Source organism: Micrasema longulum, unplaced genomic scaffold (genome assembly GCF_059751315.1).
Source record: "Micrasema longulum isolate JH-2025_06_02 unplaced genomic scaffold, ASM5975131v1 h1tg002260l, whole genome shotgun sequence".
Taxonomy (NCBI): Eukaryota; Metazoa; Arthropoda; class Insecta; order Trichoptera; family Brachycentridae; genus Micrasema; species Micrasema longulum.
Window position 1 is genome coordinate 58915 of NW_028279418.1, and position 17176 is coordinate 76090.

The window sequence follows — 17176 nt, forward strand, 5'->3', positions numbered from 1 at the left end:
AACCGCAGCGTAACCTAGAGAGAAGCCCTAACACTATGTTTCATTGAACGCAAGCGATGTTGGTCTGTTGGCTAGCAACCAATTGGTGGCCATTTTGTTTTATTTGACAACATAAACATAACGGTTCGATCGGATGCTTTTGTAGCTGGGCTTGGCTTTGTTTGTAAATAACTGGGATATTTACGTTATAATAAATAAAAATCGACTATGGTGAATTGCAGTATGTTTGGTTGCAGCAGTAGGAGCGTCAAAGGTGTTAAAGGAGTCGGTTTTCACAGGTAATTGGTTCCAAATATTTTCCCATGATTTACATTGATTTTCGGCATTTATTGTCCCGACACGTGTATTATGTTGCTTAAAAACTTTTCTTATATCAACATATTTACTTCAGATTCTATTTTTTCTAAATTTAGGCGATAAATTTGTAAATTAAAGTATGTTTGCTGTTGATAATGACAGTTGATTACGGGCAATATGTCGGGGCCACACTAGGCATCCATATAAAATTTTGAGTTTTTATCGAGTAGAGGTCGATTAAAATTTTACTCGAAAATAGCAATGTTAACATTGAAATCGCATCTAAAATGACTTGTCCAAATTTCAGGTCGCTACGACTCGCCATTTCGGAGATGTGACGGACAAACAAACTCAACACGGGACTTTGGTTCAATGGAGTTGGGGTTTATGTCCAATAAATATAACATAAATATATTGTGAATAAAATGAATAAATAAATAAAAAAATTAACACAAACATGTATTTTCAGTTTTATAAAATAAATATAGGCGAATTATAGAAAAATACATTGGAATAACCCTGCAATGATAAATGCACAAGTACATATTTAAAAGTAATTACAATGCAAATTAATATCCATTTGGCAATTCTCGACATGAGTACGGCCCATTGTTTTGCTGCGAACTGTAGCTAACTGAATACCCAATAGTCATAGAATGGTTTTCCTACGTTTGGGCTCCTCTCTAGGTTACGCATTATTACTCTGAGGTTTAAACCCTTTGTTATGGAATACCGAAAAAAATATATGAAATGGATTTAGAATAATTTATTGTATTTTCAAAATCAATATGGATATTGTAGAGAAATGTGTTCATACATAAATGTAAAAAAGAAATTCAATAAAAATATGTTTGTAGAAAAACACGGCGTGTTTGGCCTTGGTTGTTGTGACGTCAAGATTCGTGATAATGTTCTAAACAAATTTCAATGGTCAGGAACAAATAAACATTAACTGTGACATATTAGGGGCGTGGCCAATGGAATGACCGTTTTTGCGGGAATTCAAAATTCATCATCGTTCACTTTCCGCACCTAATGGTTTATAGAGCACTGCATTGGTACACCAATCGCAGCATATCTTGATCATTTTTGTTACATGAAGGTAAGATGATCAGTCTTACGCTTCAGGTACCAGTCTAGGAACTATAAAATTTTCTAGTCTGAAAACACCCATTTAAATAAATATTTCACATCAACCATGTCGGAAATCGAACCCGAGACCTCTTGCATGGCAGGCTAACGCGCTGACCATTACACCACGAGGCCAATAATAAAAAATTACAAATTTAAAAATATTTTTTATGCTACTAATATTTTTTTTTTTTTTTTTTTTTATTGGCCTCTATTACTTTAAAAATGTAAAAAAAAATGTGATAGCCTTTTATGTTTTTTATCTTTTTTTGGAAGAATATTTTTTGAATATTTCATTTCTACAGTATGTTTTGAGCTAAATTGTTGTGCCTTTGAATGGCTGATATGAACGAAAAAGATTTACATCGTTGATAGATGCATAAAATTAGGAAGACCGAGAAAGACATGGCATGACCGTGCCCAAATTCCAAATGACCAAGCCTCGGCATGCGTGCTAGAGAAAATGTACAAATTTTAGATTCATGTGGCAATCTGTCCTCCTACTCCCACGGAGAAATGGTGTGATAGTCGGTTTGTTTCGTTTGAAATAACATTTGGGCTACATAATCATTTGTTTCATTTTGAATTTGCAGAAAGAATTCGTAGAAATCAACCCCATACGTCGTGGACGACTGAGAAAGCCGAGCAAGGTCGAGGAGACCAAGAAGCCATCCCACACCACCACCGTCGTAGTCACAGCTGAGGAAGACGGGACAGTTTATTCCGTTACACAGGGAGATGGTAAACATTCATTTTCTTAAATAATAAAATAAATATAACAACTTTGTTTTTAACCACTAATTTTTATTTTTCATTGACCGGTTTCAAAGCAAACAAGCTTCTTCGTCAAAACGTCAAAAACAAAAACGCAAACTTATAAACAAATTTTTATATTCGACTCCACAGTAAATAAAGCAAACCCACGTAAACAATGGAGGCGGATTCTTTTTATAAATGACATTTTTTCAAAACAATTATCTAATTCCCTACCATCAAACATTACACTGGCTCTCTACACAACTAATAATATAGGAACATTGTTAAAAAATCACTAAGACAAAGTCCATAAATATAATAAAACTGGAATATACCAATTAAATTGTAATGATTGCGATTCAATTTACATTGGAAAAACTAAAAGAAACTTTAATATTAGAGTAAAAGAACACTTAAGATGCTTAAATAATAATTATTTTTCTGAATTCGCAAATCATCTGATAGAAAATAATCATTAACTTCAATAAAGACACTGAATATTTTATTTTCAACATGAAAGTACTTAATGTTGAAAATAAAAGATTAAAATTAGACAACTTAGAAATTAAAAAAGCGATTTATAATAAGAAAACAATAATTAATAACCAAATAAACAATATTTCTTTTAGTCCTCTCCTGTCTTACTTCGAAAATAATGATATCAAATTACCACCCGTGTAAGGAAAAAACGACTTGATTTATTGGGTCCACATGTAGTATTCAGTGAACGTGATAAAAATAAAAAAAGGAATCAATTCGTTAGTTACGTAAACCTTGACGAAGAAGCTTGTTTGCTTTGAAACCGGTCGGTGATAAATAAAAATTAGTAGTTAAAATCAAAGTTGTTTTATTTATTTTATTATAATGAATAACCACAAAGTTAGCGCTTAAAATATAAACTTTATATTCATTTTCTTTGTTACTTGATCGCGCCTTTCACCAGATGACAGGTTGGCTCTCAGATGAGTTGCTAGTCAGCCTATTCTTTATGTCCAAATGAATAAGTTCAGTGGTTTTTTCGATATTTTTTTTATCTGTTAATAGACTATCAAACTAACTCCAAAAAAATTTTAAAAAATTATTTGTCGTTCACCATCGCTACAATTTTTTAAGTACTCCACGCATGACATCGCTATTTCTCTGCGGTGAGATGTCCTGATTTGTGGGTTGGCTTCCCGGAAACTGGAAATCTATCACACCACTCGTACCATTGGTTGATTTAGAAGAACTTGTTATGTCATTTAAAGTAAAATAAAATTTTCATACGTTTTAGAGATATTTTACCAATGCTCTAATTTTTACCGCATGGAAGAAAACATTTTTTGTATCTACTTTCCCATAGCACTGAATTTCTTCATTGTGTTATTTATATAGATGCTGAACTCTAATACAAAATTAATACTAGTACTCACCTTATACTGGAGTTCTCCTAACTGTACCGTTGGATGTTCTCTTCGCGGCAGGTTCGATGGGGTATTAACGGTGAATTAAACACTTGATATTAATTAAGAGACGGGCACAACGACACGGTAGAATTTTAAACTTTAACCTTTCCCTTACTGTCCAATACACCCGCGCGTTACGGTGCTGTGTAGTCACTAGACATTAAAAAAATAAGAGACTTAAAAAGGGAAAAATTGAATATTTATAAGGAATGGCTTTAATTAACCATAATTCAATTCAAAGATGATAATATTTCAAATCTAACTGCTGAAAACATGAAAAAACCATTGGGTATCGCTAACGACTCGGGCGAAACGTGCACCCGCGCCAACTTCCCGAGAGCTACTGAGTAGCTATATAGTACTGGACTACGTGACTGACTGTGAGTATACTTTTGATGATATTTGTAATTTATCCCCGATTTCCGATAAAATGCTTTTTTTGTGCCTAATAAGTACTTATTATTTAATAACAAATTATTTCGGTCGATACGTAAATGTGTAATGGAGGAATACTGAAAATCTAAACCCAATATTGATTATATTTATAAAGTTATTATAGTTATTAGACGCAATGTGTACTAACTACACATCACCGCACACCGAGGAGGGAAAGTTAAGAATAAATGTTGTATATCTCTAAACTGTTCACCTTGACATCCGAGTATGGCTATTTTCAGAGGAGGACGGCGAAGGGGAGGGCGCGGCGCCGGAGGAGGCGCAGCCCGCCGAAGTGCCGACCAACGTGTTCCCGTGCACGCAGTGCGAGCGCTCCTTCCCGCTGCAGCAGCTGCTGGAGATCCACCAGAAGATCCACAAGCGAGAGAGGACCCACCCCTGCAGCCTGTGCGAAAGGTACCGCCACCCTCCACTGACCCGAACTCCACAAAATCTTACTGTCGGTATTAGGACGATTATTTATTTTATTTATTTGACACTTTATATACATATACAATAAATATACATATAAGGGCGGGCATATTGCCTTAAGGCAATTTCTTCCTACCTACCCAAACCGTTCAGTTTGAGAAAATTATAAATACATGGACATATTGAATCTTACAATTTTATATAAAAATTAAAAGCAAAGATTAACAAAAATAAATATATATAAAAAAAAAATAACACTATACTATGAAGAGAGGAGAGGGGATGGGAAGGAAAGAAGAAGGATAAAGGAACAATCTAAATATTTAGATAGTGACATTTCAATCTTGACTTAAATGTAAATAAAGAAGGGGCGTCTCTAACATTAGTGGGTAGATTATTCCACAATCGAGCGGCTACTACTGTGAAACAGGAGGCAAGAAAATTAGAGCGATGACAGGTTATTAAAAGGGTTTTCTCGTTACTAGAACGAAGAGATAGTCCGTGTTGTGAAAGAGGTTGGATGAGCTCTCTCAGATAAACAGGCGAAGTGGGATTATTTAAAATATTGTGAAGAAGTGATAGAATGTGAATGTTTCTTCTATGCCTGATACTGAGCCAGCCGATTAGGTCTTGGTGCACGCTCTGGACAAACATAAATTTACTATGGGTGCGAAGGTTTTCGCAGTCACTGTTATCAATATGTTTCCTTTTTGGGTGATACCGTGTGTGTTGGGTTTGTTCCAAAGTTTGGGCTGCCATTGCAGGAGCCATCTTCAGGGTAAACTGTGTGTTTTGTCGAACAAAAGTTGTGTTTAAGTACAGTAACACCTCGTTTTTACGTTCCTCAATTTTATGTTTTCCCGCTTTTTACTCCAAAATGTTTAGGTCTCATTTTCTTCCCACACATTCTCATTCAAATATCCCCCCAATTAACGTTTTTCATAACCCCGGTTTTATGTTGAAAATTTTTCAAAACTCATTCGATCTGTCGAAAGACGCCGAGCCGTGCGCCGCAGTGTTTGCCCAAAATGGTGAATAAAATCAAGGTAAATAAATAAAAAAACACAATATTTTTTCTCCTAAATGTTGGGAAATTTTATTCACACGGTATCACTTTTTTTTCTATGGCATCACTGAAAACAACTGTCATATACATCGCTACAAAATTGTTTCACACTTTTAGACAACTTTTTAAACCATATTTTTTATAACTTTTAATATTTTTACTGTTATGTTTTAAATATCATAATTCATTGCTATTCAAACTTTATTGTTCCTAAACGTTTGTCAACTGTGTATCATGATTTGCGCAAGTCAATATGACGTGTTTGTTCAAATGAAAACTAAAACTCACCCTAAAAGAAGACACTTAAACAAAAAGGTCAATTACCTGCTTCGAATTTAGGTTAAGACAATACTTTATCCTTTATTAGTTGTTTATCTGTTTTTATTCTTCATTCGCGTGGCACAAGCGGTGGCGCCCGGGCCACGGCACCATTATTACAATGTAATTTTGGCTTTTTAGACGCATCAAATGAATTCCGAAAAATTTTAAACGTAAAACCGGGGTGATGAAAAATGTAAAACACGTTAATTGGGGGCAATATTTGTATGAGAATGTATGAAGAAAAATGGGTCCTGTACATTTCGGTATAAAAAGCAGGAAAACGTAAAAACAAGCTTTTACTGTTTTATTTTTTTTTTTTATTTTTTTTTTTTATTTATTTATTCACACTTATTATCAAAATACAATTCCATATTCACTTTGCCCAGCTAACAAGGGTACATACCCCGTTCCAAGCTAGGCAATTACATTTTAATATATTATAATACTTAACAAATTAATATAGAGCACAGACAAACACAATATATACTTATTCGGATACACATTTTGATTCATATACATACAGACATACACATATATACACACATGTATATATAAATATACACAAATATACATATGTACATACACACACACGTACATACACGCATGCGCATACACATACATACATTCATAAAAACATAGACAATTTATTTATGCGAAACTTCATGGTTGTCATCTATAAATATATATTTTTTAAATTATTCTTTATTTTTTATATTTTATTTTTGACATCCAGTAAGGTTCTCCAATCCGTGGCATGCATCAACTTTTCTGACTCCCTACGACCAATGTCATGAAAGAGCGAGGTCAACACCTTCCGTAACTTGACAACACTCCCGTCTTTCCACGATTCTGGCAAAAGGTTATGGACCTTTTTGCCTACGTTATAGTGTTGTCTCGATGCCAGAACAGTGTTGACCCCTTCACTTAGTATCAGATCCCTATTAGAGTATCTTGTGTTATGGTTGTGGTTGACGCTTGGGTAAATGTCTCTCTTTATGTGTGTAACCACTACCGTTCTCAATATATACTGTTGAATAATATTCAGTACTCTGAATTCTTTGAAGAGCAAGTCACTTGGATAGCGAAATGTTTTTTTTAAGATGACTCGGATTAAAGATTTCTGTGCAATTGCTACAGGTTCAATTCATTTGTGTTGGAATCTTGCGCAATTTACTGTCCCATTTCTAATCTTTTAATATTATTTTATATAATGAACTTCTCCTATGTTTCAGTTCATTCTTCAGCAAGTACGACCTGCAGAAACATAAAATGGTTCACAGCGGACTGAAACCTTTTGAGTGCGTAGTCTGCCAACGTTCATTCTCTCGCCTGACATTACTTCGACGTCACGAGAAGGTAATTCATTCATTTGTTCATATCATTTAGTGCGGGTACGCTATAATATCCATAGATTGCGTGGTCTCGTGGTAGTGTTATCGACTCTTGATGCACTCTTAAAAATAGCTGTTATTTTAAATAATTTATTTTCACATAATATGGCCGGCCATAACAAAGTCGGCCTTGTGGTGTAGTGGTCAGTGCGTTACCCTGCCATGCAAGAGGTCTCGGATTCGATTCCCAACACGGTTGATATGAAATATTTATTCAAAAGGGTGTTTTCACACTAGAATATTTCATAGTCCCTGGACTGGTACCTGAAGCGTAAGACTGATCATCTACCTTCATGTAACAAAAATGATCAAGATACGCTGCGATTGCTGTGCTTTCCAATGCAGTGCCCTATGCACCATTAGGTGCGGAAAGGTAATGATGATGATAACATAATATGTATGTATGTGAAAATTCTTGATGGAAGTTCATTGTAATTTATTATATAAATAAAACACGAGTGATACTTGAATCCACAAATTTGGAATATCCAGTGACCAGTTTCATCGCTTTCGCGACATCTTCGAGACTGGTATCTTTATCAAGGAGTTCAATATATTTATACAAAACAGAGGTAAGGATAGAGAATTCAAAATTATATGAAAGTAAATTAAATTAAGTTATTTTTATTTTAAGGATCATTATCAAAAAAATTTCGGGTCAACTAATTAGTTGATATAATGCTATTTTAATGAGTTTAAGTACATACTTTATTTTTAGTGTCCTTCGTGAGTGTGATTTTTGTCAATTATGATTTCTGAAAAACAAAGGGTAAAAGGTCCTAAGTAAAAATATATTACAATGGGTAAAGTAATGGAGAATGCACGTGTGTTATCTGTTCATTAAGTAATTCTACGTCGGGTTTATTTTTAAATCTATTAATTTCGAGAATTTCTAGTTTGTCAAGTTTATGGCCTTTAGGTTCAATATTATTTTTTAATGAAAGGAATGTTTATTTTCTATTAAATGATTGGCAAAATTTAAATTATCTTTATTATTAGACCATGATTGTATGTGCTCTTTTATGCGTGTTTAAAGGTTCTACCCTACGGCCTACATTTGGCCTACGTAGCATGTATTTTTAGTCATTACAATTAAGAAGGTAAGTTCCTGAGTTGGAAAACTTATCTTTTTTATCTTTAGTATTTACCAACAAATTATCCAAGGAATTATTATTGTAAAAGGCTGCGGTGCATTTATTTTTATTTATTATTTGTCCAATTTTATCACTAGTTTTTCCAATATATGAAAGTATAAATACATACATTGAACTCCTTAATAAAGATACCAGTCTCAAAGATGTCGCGAAAGCGTTGAAACCGGTCACTGGATATTCCAAATTTGTGGATTCAAGTATCACTCGTCTTTTATTTATATAATAAAATATATTTATGGATTTTTAGTTCAAAATTTTGACCAATCTCTTCTTCTGACCAGTCTGTTTTTTGATTGGCTGGAAGATATTGCTTTTAGCAATAGGGAAGATATTGCTTTTAGCAATAGGTCCGCCAAAGTATTTATTTTTTGCACTTGAAGTTTTAAATAAATAAATAAACGTCAAAACATGGTTTACATGAACCAGTGTTAATTTTTATAAGTTTTTTCATACGCTTTTGAGAAATTTAACTGCACAATTAAACGATCCATTTTTTTTATTTATCTAATTTCCCGCACCACTAATCCTTCTCTTTGCATCTAAACGACACAAATTTCACTTCCCTCGGTTTTAGATCCACACGACAGTGCCCAAGTTGCTGTGCAGCGAGTGCGACATGATGTTCCTCTCCGCCAAGGAGTTGGACATCCACCGCAGGAAGCGGCACTCGTGGGAGAAGCCCTTCGTCTGCAAGCAGTGCCCCAAGCGCTTCACCTACAAGCAGGGGCTGCTCCGTCACGCGGTCGCGCACAACAGCCAGAAGCCCCTCAAGTGCCAGTACTGCCCGGAGTGTGAGTAAAATTAAATACGCGAGCCTTTGTAAAGACAAAAACAAAATATCTAAAAAGGTAGGATTTTTAAATTGAATAAGAAAAAATGAGTCCTGGTTCCGACCCTGATGTATGGAAGCGAAGTATGGACTTGGAAAAACGGGGATGAAAGAAGGCTGAATGCTGTTGAAATGCGATCTCTCCGGCGAATGTGTGGAAAACTATGTACGATAGATGCACAAATGTCGAGATCCGTACATTATGTAAGGCGGAGATAGGCATTATTGACAAAATCAAGAAAGGAGCTCAGCGTTGGTTTGGACATGTTGAGCGAATGGACAGCGAAAGAACAGCTAAAAATATTTACAATGTGAATGTTTTTTTTTATTTTTATTTTTTTATATTTAACTTTTTTGTACATTGGCGGGCTTATTGCCAAATGGAAATTTCTTCCAACCAACCAATAAGTTGATGGATGCAGAAATAGAGGAAGACTGAGAAGGACATGGCATGACCGAATCCAACAAATACTTGAAGATGGACAGGTCTAAAGTCCGAATAATCGGCGCGCGTGCACGAGAAGATGTATGAATGTAGAGGAAGCGAGATCTGTATGCAAAGATAGTGTTGTGGCATTCTATCCTCTCTGCCTACTCTTACGGGGAAACAGCGTGATGGTTTGTTGGTGTTGTCGTTGAATAAGGAAAAATCTCTGTTTAAATAAAAGTAATTTAATTTTTAAGGCAATTGTTTTGCCGCATTTCAAACCTTTTGAGTGCGTAGTCTGCTAACGTTCATTCTCTCGCCTGACATTACTTCGACGTCACGAGAAGGTGATTCATTAATTTGCTATTATTATTTAGTTCTGTGGGTATGCTATAATATTAATAAGTGGTCTCGTGATAGTGTTATCGACTCTTGATTTAATCCTTTCAGCCATGGCGTTCATTCAAATATACACTAAATTTATGATCTATTTAAGATCGGTTCTATTTCACATACATAGCTGTATTCTTAAGTTGCCCGGACACACTTAATCATATCTGTACCTTGAAGGATAAACCACGGGACAAAACAAGATTTTGTAATTGTGGGATTTCCAAAACATCATAATTTTTTGACCAAATGAGATAATTCCAATCTATGAAGAAATTACGTTGTAAAATAATTATTCTTTTGATAAACGAACAAACTATCACGCCGTTTTTCGGTGAGGGTAGGAAGAGAGGATAGAACACAAAATTAATTATATTAAATTATAATGGCATGTGATACAATAGAATTACAATCCAGAAAAACAAGGTATAAGTAATAAATAAAAAATTCCAAAGAATACTAGGTAAAAAAGATAATCAGATATAAATATTAAAATACAAATTACACAAATGTATATCCATACATAATCAAATATACACAATAATAGTATCATTGAAATCAATAGAAAAAGAATATATAAACAACAACAAACCATCACGCCGTTTCTCCGTAAGGGTAGGCAGAGAGGATAGAACGCCACGCCACTCTATCTTTGCATACAGATCTCGCTTTCTCTACATTCATACATCTTCTCATGCATGCGCGTCGATTATTCCAACTTTTAACATGTCCATCTTCAATCATTTGTTGGATTTGGTCAAGCAATGTTCTTCTCGGTCTTCCTCTATTTCCGCATCCATCAACATTTGCATTGTAAATATTTTTAGCCGTTCTTTCGCTGTCCACATGTCCAAACCAGCGCAGAGCTCATTTCTTGATTTTGTCGATAATGCTTGTCTCAGCCTTGCATAATGTACGGATCTCAACATGTGTGCATCTATCGTACATAGTTTTATCTCACATTTGGCCAAGGGATGGCATTGTGACAGCATTCAGCCTACTTTCATCCCTGTTTTTCCAAGTCCATACTTCGCTCCCATACATAAAGGTCAATAATAATAGTCAAAATCAATTTACCGTATCTGTGACTACTGATAAATAAATAAAGTGGATTTCAGATTTTTAATTCAACTTAAAAAAACATTTACATTTTATTTATTTAAATCTTAAAGTAGGGCACACATATCATACATATTGTTATGTGTGTTCTAATAATAACATTGCAAATATATTTAATTTATAAATTGTTTATCACATATGTCTTGACCACTATTTTAAATTTTGATATGTTTTTTTCTTCATAAATATTTTTTTCCATTTCGTAATACTTTTTAATTGCTTTAAATAAAATTGAATTTTGTGACTTTGCCTTTTTCCTAAATGGAAGTCTAATTTTGTTCTTTTCTCTGGTATTGTGATCGTGTTCATGCTGGTTCCGATCAATTTTTTTCCAAAATTCTGTTTTTTTATTAGAGTTTATAATTTTATGAACAAATATCTAAATCTAAAATATTCTTTGTTTTTATGAAATAGCTTATTGCCATAATTTCTGCATTTTTAACTTCAAAACAGCAAAAAGTGACTCCCGTGTTTTATCCACTAAGGTACCTACAGATACAGACTGAAAGACAAAAATTGTTATATATATGTAATGTTTGAATAATTAATGATACACTAAGTTATCCCATGTTGGGTCATTATCAAGTACTCTTTATTATTCTGTAAAAACACTTTGACTTTACACTTATGCACAGATCATATTTATCCAGACAAGTACCTACTCAGTGTTGCTATAATACATAACAATATATAAATGTTTTGGTTTTAGCGTTTACATCGTCTCATCGCCTCACCAAGCATGTACAGAGTCACGCGGGTAATCGGCCCTACCTGTGCAAGTTCTGTCCCAAGGCATTCCTGCTCTCGCACCACTACACAAGGTAATCAGTGAACTATTGCTTACAAATATTGTGTTCTAGCGTACCTAGGTTTACTTTAAGCTCCAAATGGGGGAGGCCCGGGTTAGAGCGAAGAGACGGAGAGTCGCGGTGTAGAGTAAAATCCAGTAGTCGTGTCGTCATTGGAAAAGAGGGGAAGCGCCCTCTGCGTCGACCCTTCTCACTCGATCTCGCCCATCGGCGATGTAAAAGGCGTGTAAAATACGCGCACTACGTAAATATTAGATCTGCAGACTTACTTATAAGCCCTTGAGGTGATTTTCACAAAAATGGCGCTATATAAATTATCCAAACATTATTATTATTATACAGTAAAACCCCTGTTTTACGATTTTCAAGGAGCAATGAAAAAAATGTTAAACTGAAGAAAACGCTAAAGTAAGGAAAGGAAAAATTATAAAAACGGCCTTAATTGGGGATTATTCATAATTACGTATTATTTCATTTGAAATATTTTGTATTTTTTCAATCAATATCAGTGTTTTTTTATTGAATTATAAAAAATATGTTTAAATAATTTTAATTGTTTTTTTAATTTAACTTAACCTTAAAAACACAAATTTGAATTTGCATAAAATCAGCAATCTGAAATTTTGTTTACATTGTATCACTTATTTCAGTATGGCACCACAGAATTTCAACTGTCATTTACATCGCGGCAAAACTGTTTCACACTTTTATGATAACTGTTTAAACAATCTTCTTTCAGAATTATGTTTATAACTTCAAATAATATTTCTATTGCCAAATTTTTTAACTTTCTGCATCGTAATTTATTGATGTTAAGACTTTATTCTTTCTAAACATGCGTCAACCACATGTCACAATTTAGTAAAATATCAAAATTGGACACTCAATCAAAATGGTCAATTACACTGAACCTTCTTTGAATTTAGTTTGAGACAACAATTTGCACCTTTTTTATTTACCTTGATTTTATTCACCATTTTGGGCAAACGCTACGGCGCGCGGCACGGCGTCTTTTGACAGATCGAATGAATTTTGAAAAAATTTCAGCGTAAAACTGGGGTTATGAAAAACGTAAATTGGAGGGATATTTGACGTAAAATTGAGGAACATAAAAAATAACATTTTTAGGCATTGCCTAGTATGTAGGTGAAATAATTCAATTAGACGAATTTCATCCGCATAAATAAAGGTTTCAGCTCTTTAACTTCACAAACATCAACAGATGAAAGAATTGAAGGAATATAGATGTTCAAATATGGGCAGAATGGTGAACGTTACACAGTGTGTAAAGTGGCCACTTAAACCAGCCATTGACAGGTCATAAGCCCTGTAGATGCCTAGACTTCTATATTACCTTCCCTTAAATGTTCTTCATCTCTGTTGTAAGATGTTAATAAAAACAAGGTAGATTATTACACATTTTTTGAGACATGAGTCCCAACTCCATGCCACTAAAAGTCTTTTTGAGTTAGGACGAGTAATTAGTTGACACAGACATACGAGTATATCACCACAAATATTATATTTATTTATTTATTTGACGGACTTATGCAGTCCATTCTAACGATGGTAAATACAATTTCTATAATAAATACAGGCACTAATAAAATAAAATACAACTAAATAAAATTAAATCTAGGACGAAAAAAATAAAAATTACTACCTCAAGACAAGATCCGGTCTATCTTAGTGAATTTTTAAATCTATAAAGACTTACACTAAATAAGACCAGAAAAATTACATTTTTTTTAAAAATAAATGTATGGCACATCAATATGGTAAACAGCCAACTCAAACATTCGGAAAATCATCAAGGAGTTTCCCACTCAAATCCCTCCCACTTAGGAAAATCCAGTCCTTAACTCCTTTCTTGAAAATAGTTTTTGTCCTCGAGAGCTTAACACGCTCTTCCAAAATATTAAATACTTTTTGTGCGGTGAACAAGGGGTATCTCTGAGCAATAGTCGTACGGATTTCGGATATGACATAATTCGTATGATATGATTAAATTTCGTCGTCATGTTCGTGAAAAATAAATTGAAATGCAATTTCAAGTATTGCTAAATTTCATTTCTGCCCCTTCCCCCATGTTGGCATTTTGTTTAATGTGCGAAAAAATTTTGTTTTGCAGACATCTGCGGACTAAGCACATGCCGGAGTCTACCGCCAGTAAAAAGAACTCTCTGCAGTCATCCCCGGAACACTACAAGTGCGCTCAGTGCAATGTGATATTCCAGAAACAGGTAAGATTCGGCACCGGAATAGACCGTTGTACCGCCCGGATACGCTAATAGGCATATTCTCTCAACTTTCGTTGTGTTACCTGTGCGTACGTATGTTACAGGACGAACTGATCTTCCACTCGGCAGTGCATGCCACGCAAGACCTGACCTGCCCCCTTTGTAAGGAGAGCTTCCAGGATGTGGATGATGTTGTCGTACATATCAAGTCACATATCGAAGGTAAACGTTAGAAATGAAAATTATCTAATTAATTTATTAATCGAATGAATTCAATAATACGGATTTCTCCTCCCTTGATGCCAAACAGATATTTACCAATAATTCATTCAATAATACGGATTTCTCCTCCCTTGATGCCAAACAGATATTTACAAATAATTCATTCAATTCATTCATTTGTACTTTCATTCATTCAGTTACTAATTCATTAGAATGAATTTATTAATTTTATAAAAAATACACTATAAACAATAATAAAAATAATTTAACCTTTCATATTTTTATTTTTTTACATGTGAGAACATACAAAAAAGACTATACAGAGAGAAACTACAAAATGTTAAGACAGTTTTGAACACTACATATTTATATTTATATATATATATTTTTTTTGTTTTTTTTTACAATATACATTGGAGGTAAAACAGACTATTAAAAAAATAAAGGATAATTACATAGCAATGAAATACATATTAACAGTAAAAATAGTAAACAAAAATCCCCCAAAGGCATGGCCTGTTCGTGGGTATACAAGAAATGTTTATGAATTTTTTCTCCTATAATAAATAGACAGGTTTAATATTTTTGTGAAATATAAGAAAGAGAAAAGAAAATATTCTGTAAAAGATTAAAAGGTTCTTTTTTATTTTATAGTAATCAAAAAGGAAATAAAAAATATTTTTAAAAAAACATAAAAATATTCCTTATTATTAAAGGGCAACAAAATATATCATAGAAAAAAAGAGTTAATATCTTTAGTTTAAATCCAGGATAGTGCGTGTTTTTTAAAAGAAGAAAAATTTTGAAAGTTCGGGATCAATGAAATATTCTCAGTAAAAAAGAATTAAAAATTTTTGGCCTATAAAATATGCATGTCTCTGTGCTAGCCTCGTTTTACAATGTGGTATTTCTGACACATTTATTTTTAATTTCTGTATACCTATATTATTTATATTGTAAAACACACAATAATAGAACAAAAACATAACACGAAGAATACGTTTGTGGAGCATGTGATTCATTATTGGTTTGGGCGAATGAGTCAATCCATTTTACTTCTACCCACTACAGTATCTAATTGTTTTTTTTTGTGTTCAGGTGAACAGTTCATGTGCGAGTGGTGCGAACTGGTGTTTATGTGCGAGGAGAAGCTGGACTCGCACATAGACGCCGAGCACCGAGAACAGGCCAGCGAAGACCCCTTCAAGGAGATCTCCTATTTAGAAGGATGCCTGGTAACTATCATTCAAGACTCTGCCTAGTTTTGTTTCATTGCTGTTTTATGGACATTTATTGCTGCCATTCTGGGAAAAAATATTGTACATTATTTTATGCAAATTCAAAATTTTATTTTTGTTATTTTATTGACACACAAAGTAATTTTAACATGCTGTTTTTAAATCAAATAAAAAAACAGATAACATAATATTGTTTGAAAAAATACAAAATATATAAATATTTTTTGTGAAATCATTGAAAATAGTAAAAAAAATTAATACAATCCCCTATTATCACCGTTTTTACAACTTTTCTGGAAGTATATGTACACTATAGTGTAGTTGTCGGCCTCGTGGTGCAGTGGTCAGAGCGTTTGCCTGCCATGCAAGAGGTCTCGGGTTCGATTCCCGACATGGTTGACATAAAATATTAATTTAAAAAGGTGTTTTTGCAACATAATATTTCATAGTCCCTGGACTGGTACCTGAAGCATTCAAATCAATTTTATTTTTATGTAATTCCCATTTTTTCCGTACATTTTTCATATCCTAACTTTAGCGTTTTCCTCAGTTTAACACTTTTTTTCTTGCTCCCTTGAAAAACGTAAAAAGGGGGTTTTACTGTAATTAAAAGACCCTGTCACTGCATATTGTCTCGGTGACTGAGTCTTAGCCGCCCCTATGTCACACTCAGAACTGTGTTCAATATGATAATGCTTTTAGGTCGATGAATCCGAGCTGCTATACATGAACCAGTCGTATGAAGCGGACGAAGAAGAAGAGGGCGAAAATGAAGAATTCTTTGAAAGTGAGTTTAATATTTTCCAACATTTTAGTTTTAGTTTATTGGTTTTAATTGGGACAGCCCAAACAAAGCCTTCAATTGAAAATATTCTCTGAAATACTTAAATCAGTACACCATATAAATTATTGATAAATATTTTAAATGGACAGAACACATAGAATATATAACATGAAAAATTAGAAAACTTTCCCATATCTTCAAGTCGATAGGTAACATCTTATCCCTAATTAAACTCAAACAATTATATTATATTTTATGTAACTCAATTATAACTTGGGAGGCATTTATAAATCAATATCTCAACCTCTCGATATCAATATATCAACCTCTCGAATCTGCAGAAAAATGCCGAAAGTTTAGAAATTTGGCAATAGAAATATTATTTGAAGTTATAAACATAATTTGGAAAGAAGATTGTTCAAACAGTTGTCATAAAAGTGCGAAACAGCTTTGTCGCGATGTAAATGACAGTTGAAATTCTGTGGTGCCATACTAAAAAAAGTGATACCATACAAACAAAATTTCCCAATATTTAGGGAAAAAATCATTATGTTATAAAATTATGCAAATTAAAAATTTTATTTTTATGTTTTTAAGGGTACCTACGTAAAATTATTTAAACATGTTTTTTTAAAATTCAATAAAAAAAACACATTGTGTTATTTATTGAAAAAATACAAAATATTTTTA

At 33.5% G+C, this 17176-nt stretch overlaps 1 protein-coding gene across 3 annotated transcripts in view; it reads left to right on the forward strand.

Moving 5' to 3' along the window:
• Positions 1–17176, forward strand: part of LOC148272648 (uncharacterized) — a 67320-nt gene that overhangs the window by 7346 nt on the left and 42798 nt on the right. For all 3 annotated transcript variants that reach the window (XR_015824806.1, XM_088239763.1, XM_088239762.1), the window contains exons 4-12: positions 2022–2169; positions 4307–4481; positions 7116–7239; positions 9003–9219; positions 11903–12014; positions 14134–14245; positions 14347–14464; positions 15563–15699; positions 16405–16489. Coding sequence is in view for 2 of the 3 variants with exons in the window: in XM_088239763.1 (XP_088095889.1) it covers positions 2022–2169; positions 4307–4481; positions 7116–7239; positions 9003–9219; positions 11903–12014; positions 14134–14245; positions 14347–14464; positions 15563–15699; positions 16405–16489 (1228 nt within the window). In the remaining variant the exon portion in view is untranslated. The remainder of the gene's footprint in view (positions 1–2021; positions 2170–4306; positions 4482–7115; positions 7240–9002; positions 9220–11902; positions 12015–14133; positions 14246–14346; positions 14465–15562; positions 15700–16404; positions 16490–17176) is intronic.